Genomic DNA, 6,000 nt, shown 5'->3' on the forward strand with positions numbered 1-6,000 from the left:
ATCTTTTTAGACGTGGCAGAACCATTTTGTCACTTAGACCGGGCAATGGCAAATGACAAGCTGCGCGTCCTTACTTCCACTCGAAAGCCGACAGTATGGTAACATCTATTGCACCATGCGGTCTTGCATATAAATACCTTTACTTCGTCTTTCTTGTACTACGTTTATTCCGTTATTTTGAACTGCCCTCTCCAGCACCTGTAGAAATAGCGCAACAAGCTTACGTAAACGGCATGTCCCGGGTTTGCGATGAATGTGAATGTCCGACATGGGGATGCTGTTGTTAATGTCATTAAGCCTTGTCAGATGTAAGTAGAGAAAAACGTTTTCGGCGCTTAAGCAGAACAGCCCCTCAGGAACGAAGAAAAGATTTGGTGAACTGCTGTTAAACCCAGGTATGCTAAGCTTAGTAATCGGACATTTTACCACGCACCTAAGAAAAAACTGACTTGCAATCGTTTCCGGACTTGAAAGGTTAACCACAGACTGCAAAGTGTTATGCTTTCTGACGCATACTTCTTGATGATTAAGGCATTTTAGAAAGTCAATGCTTGTGCACTTTACGCACGTTCTACTCTGACCTTAATTCTGTAACGTATTTGACACAAATAGCCAATTGGAACATGCTTCTACACATAGGCTGTACCACGATGCTTCATAGGATGCCGTAGCTCGCGCTATCAATTTCCAAAATGCTTGTGCACTTTACGGACGTTCTACTCTGACCTTAATTTTGTAACGTATTTGACACAAATAGCCAATTGGAACATGCTTTTACACATACGCAGTACCACGATGCTTCATAGTATGCCATAGCTCGCGCTATCAATTTCCAACTTTTATGAGTAGTCCGCGAACCACACTGATTAAAACAGTGTCCCGACGAAGCGTCACGAAAGCAAAAAACTGCCTGTTGTCAGCAAAGTTAACGATGCACCCGCGCCTGCTCGCGAACGAGAACTGAAGTCGGCCTAAAGATCGGTCAGTGGAGCTAAATGTTCGAGGCAGAGTTGCACTTCTCGCTTTCGGTTAATTAACGCTTATGTTAATTTGCGATTCGCTATTTCGATTTAGATATCGTAATTGCGAAATGCTGAAACACGGACGCATTTTCACCAATGACTTGGGTGGATGGTTAACGGACAGTTGTTGCTTGATTTGTTTGTCAGAAACACGCGTTGTCATAATATCCTGCCGACGCGTACCAAATATAATGGGTTTTTCATACTGCGCAACGGTAAATGCAGCACAGGCGCGCTGTAATCAATGAACGCCTCCTGTGTCTATAGCTATGAAATAGCTTTATTCTCCTTGGAATGTCGGAAAGTCCAATAATGGCCACCTGACTTATGAGGGGCCTAGCGCACAAAAATGTTACGTTGTTGTGCCACAGAAACACAAGGGCGAGAGGGTATCGGCATGGACGAGTGCGCCTTTCCTAAAACGTAACGAACCCACTCACTTAACAACAACCGTTATTCAGACCAAAAGCCATTCATTTATTTTGTACTACTTTTCTTTCCGTTCTGTTACACCTTTGAAATTTGACTAAGTGACAGATGTTGCTGCCAACATGAAACGAATTTCCTCATGCCACAAGGTGAGCTCATATTTGCCGCAGCAAACAGCATGCAGTCATTTATACATTTCGCAAGAAGAATTGTGTGTACTGTATAGGGCTTAGATTACTAATTGCCATGGACCTGCAGAGATATGCCTTCCCTATCCTTACCTTTTATTTCTTGTTTACCTTAAAGAAAATGCAAAAAAGGTCATGGTGCTAAAATCCTTCTCATGTAACATACTTACAGGAAATGGCGGAGCTTTGAATGTTCCGCAGCCTGTGCGACGTAAGTGACATTGAGCTGTATTCAAATTGACAATGATTGTTACTCAAGGCTTGGTACAATGAAGAATTCAATGTAAAATTCAATGTAAAAAGGAACGACTCATCGACGACTGTATGACAACTAAGCAACGGCGGCATTGGAATGACAACGATTTTATATTAACGGTAGTTACGCAACTGTGGGATGACGATGACGGTATATGACGGCAGCGTTACAACGGCCTGACGATAGTGCCATGAAGAAGCTTTAATGGGGACGCTCGTGTGACAATGAGGGCGTGATGACGTTGGGATGACGAATCTGGAATGATCATGAGCGCATCACAAAAACAGTGTGTGCAAAATTACATGACGACAACTGTTGACGCCTATGGTGTGCCGTCGAGAGCATCAATACGTGGGCGTGATGACGACTCCATCTGAACGAACCACAATGGACGAGGGTGACGCGGTGGCAACGATGGAGTCATGAGAACAGCACCACTATGGAACGTGCTTGTTTTGCAGAATACGTCCACGTTTACGCGCATCAGTTGCCGTCGCAGCAGTAGTGGTCAATATTAACTGGCTGCTTTCTAATATCATACCCCGCGAAGACAATTTTTTTTCTCGGCGTCCAAAACATCTCGGTTAATTATGGTTAAAAATGCCCAGCCCAGTATAGTATAGTATGCCCAGTATAGAACGTTGTCTTCACCTGCGACGCGTGAACTGCCGAACAGCGCCTTCATACTCCGTAAGAATGACCAGCGAAAATATACACCGTTCAACACAATTTTCGCCTAGTGGTGACTATCTCGAAAGCTAATTAGAATAACAGGGAAGTGGTTTGGGCGTGTTGGTGTGACACATACATACTGGGATACAAAGCACAAAAATGACGCAGGGACAAGCAGGAACGCAGGATGAGCACTCAGGATAGCGATAGGATAGGATAGGACAGGAGACAGGATAGCGCTCGTCCTGTGTTCCTGCTTGTCCTTGTGTCATTTTTACGCTATGTATCCCAGTCAATTTGAATAAGTTGATTCGTGCAGCATCTACGATGGAAGAATGCACATGTCTGGCCAGAAAACTGCGCGCTTTGAGTGCAATCGTAGTGCATGAAATTTCATGCTTATTGAGATACAAACACATTAAAGTTGTTTGAAACTACATTATTATTAACACAATTTTAAGGAACTGCTTCAAAGTTGCAACTTTATTCGTTCAAATTGGTAACCTATCAAATCTACATATAGTGTAATTCCCAAAAGCTGAATATGGATAACTAAGGACACAAAAAATACATTAGCCTTACAGCAATCAGAATTATTCAGCCCTCTATTGTTTGATATTATAATGGACGTCTTGTCTCTTTTAACAGCTGACTGGGTGTCCAAGCAGTGCCAGTTCCTGGGGCATGAATGTGTTAAGTTGGAGTTTTGTAAGCCAAAATATCGGCTGCGACTCCGTGGCTGCGTAGACGGTAATGTGTGCTGCAACGTCCGTAAGTCCCAGTTTTTATTTGCTCAAGACAGTAAGCCAATGGTAGAAAAACGCGTCCTGTTGGGCCAGGCGCCCAGTCGATCACTGTTAGATTCGCCATTGTTGCGTCACTATTACTGTGGCACTGCCGCCAGGCGTCCCTCTTCTTTCCAACGCTCCTGCTTTCTGTCATGAATCGGTGTTTCTTTAGAGGGTCATTCAGTATTTTACAAAGACGATAATGAATCAAAGAGAAAGCGGACACTCCAGTTTTGTGGCGAGATATCACCGAATAATGACATAGCTGCAAAAAGAAAAGGGGACCACACTTTCTGCTTCTTTATACTTGCATATCTTAAGAATCGTCATGCGAACATAGAAACAGATTGCTATTACAGTATTAAGATATAGTAATTTTAGGTCTATAAATGTTACTTATCATCTTAAGGGTGCGGTATTGAGGATTCTATGCTGCATGATATGCGATTAGCAGTAAAACAGTTTTGTATCATTTACTTATTTCCTAAGACTTCAGCAGATGAAACCGTAGTGTCCACATACTGCGTTTGAGAAATTGTCGTTTCTTGACGCTGCAACCGCAGTCAACTTTAATGACATAGTTTTTGCAGGTCGTCACAGGTACGAAACCACTCGAAATTTACTTATGTCTTCTACGGGTCACTCATTTTAGCTAATAATGAAACAACTTATTCAATATACAGTTATGAACGCACCTGTGTCGCAAGCTTGCATGATAGCTCGCTGCCTTAGACCACACGTCTTGAAAAATCCGCATTTCCATGCCACTTTAGGCAAATGCGTGGTAATATTTATACACTACGAGTGTCTTACAGACTATGAGTTACACATACGAATCTATATCCTCAAAAGTTAAGTATGATTTTAACTAAATTAGTATTTCTACATTGCAGGTAAAACTAGATCATGCATCAAAATCGGAGGAGAATGCCGAAAGAAATGCCATCGGTATGAAGTTCCGAATCGTTATGTGAAATGCAGAAATCTACTGAAGAAGTGCTGCGTGGCCGTCGACTATCAGAGACCTTCGACAAAGCTGGGAACCTAACAATACTGCTTCTCAGTTTCTTGAAACGAAACTGCTTTTTCAACTGGATATACTGCGTTAAAGGAATAAAAAAACTGGAAAAAATAAGTGATACACAGTATTATCTATATACATTCCACATAGTTCCTGCGTACTGCGTTTGCTCGTCCTACAGAGTATCCAATTAATACTCGCTGGTGTCGAGGTAGCACATTACACTTATATAGGCTTTAGATTTACACCGCGCTTCTCCAACGTGGATCCGTTGGATGTGCTTCTCTGGGAGCATGCGCAGGCCAGCGGTGCGAGATGGCTGTAACGTCAGCATAGCAGCACAGCTATGACAACAGCAGTAGTTATAGACACAAGAAGGTCGTAAGGATGCTGTAAGCCCGACATCGTATCAACGATAAGGGAATTCCATTATAAAAATGAGCATTGAAATGTTGTTGGAATATTGTTGATAAACAGCCTTTCAACAATGCATCAACAATTATTGAAAGCACATAAAAATAATTCAGCTAGGAAGTTATTGGCTAGTTCACAAAAAAAACGTCCTTGAGTACAAGCTGTTGCCATATAGTTGAATAGTATTGAGTGTTATTGAGCCATTGTTGAGTAGTTTGCAACAAATAAAACGTTGACTAAAATGTGTTGCTACATTGTCGATTTATATTGAGTATGATTGAGCCATCGTTGAGTGTTCGTTTGACTTAATGCTGTTAACTTATTGTTGAATAACATTGAGTATTTTGACCAATATTGAGCTTCGAAGTATATGAAAAAAACACGCACATGTGTATGTGTGCGTCATTTGCACGTATATATTGTTTTATTGATAACTTGATCACCATTGCATACACACAGGGTGTTGTTTCACGTTACTTGAACCATAGACGTATCTACCGAATGAACAGGGGAACAGTGCCCCCTGCCCACCCTGTAGTTACGCCTAAACTTCAAATTACGTGACTTGGCCCATCCCTCACCTCGGAGAGTGAAGGCGGGGATGTGCCCCCTTCACGTTACTGGTTGGGTGCCCCCTGTCCACTCAGTAATAATAATAATAATATTTGGGGTTTTACGTGCCAAAACCACTTTCTGATTATGAGGCACGCCGTAGTGGAGGACTCCGGAAATTTAGACCACCTGGGGTTCTTTAACGTGCACCTAAATCTAAGCACACGGGTGTTTTCGCATTTCGCCCCCATCGAAATGCGGCCGCCGTGGCCGGGATTCAATCCCGCGACCTCGTGCTCAGCAGCCCAACACCATAGCCACTGAGCAACCACGGCGGGTCGTCCACTCAGTAGATACGTCTGTGGTTCAAATGACGTGAAACGACCTGCATATATATATATGACTTCGTGATAGAGGCAGCTGTGGCTGTAGCAAGGCTTTATTTGAAACGTTGATGCACTTTTTGAAAAACTCTCTCTCATTCACACACGTTTTCTTATGCCATATCAACTAACTTTAGCCAGAGTTTAAATATATGGGAATGTCACGTAGCTAGATAGAACCAAGGTGTGGTGTTTAGGACTATTCGGCACTTTTGCTAGTGCGCAGTAATGTGGAAAAGAGACAGAGAGTCATTTAGGTGCATTAATAAAAGTTA

At 42.5% G+C, this 6,000-nt stretch overlaps 1 protein-coding gene across 3 annotated transcripts in view; it reads left to right on the forward strand.

Moving 5' to 3' along the window:
- The window catches only part of LOC135921139 (uncharacterized), a 67,267-nt gene extending 62,777 nt beyond the window's left edge, over window positions 1-4,490 (forward strand). For all 3 annotated transcript variants that reach the window (XM_070536722.1, XM_070536721.1, XM_070536720.1), the window contains 2 exons: window positions 3,216-3,338; window positions 4,249-4,490. In XM_070536722.1, the coding sequence (XP_070392823.1) occupies window positions 3,216-3,338; window positions 4,249-4,403 (278 nt within the window). In that variant the 3' untranslated portion in view covers window positions 4,404-4,490. The remainder of the gene's footprint in view (window positions 1-3,215; window positions 3,339-4,248) is intronic.
- Window positions 4,491-6,000: the final 1,510 nt, after the last annotated feature.

This window comes from Dermacentor albipictus, chromosome 3 (assembly GCF_038994185.2).
Source record: "Dermacentor albipictus isolate Rhodes 1998 colony chromosome 3, USDA_Dalb.pri_finalv2, whole genome shotgun sequence".
Taxonomy (NCBI): domain Eukaryota; kingdom Metazoa; phylum Arthropoda; class Arachnida; order Ixodida; family Ixodidae; genus Dermacentor; species Dermacentor albipictus.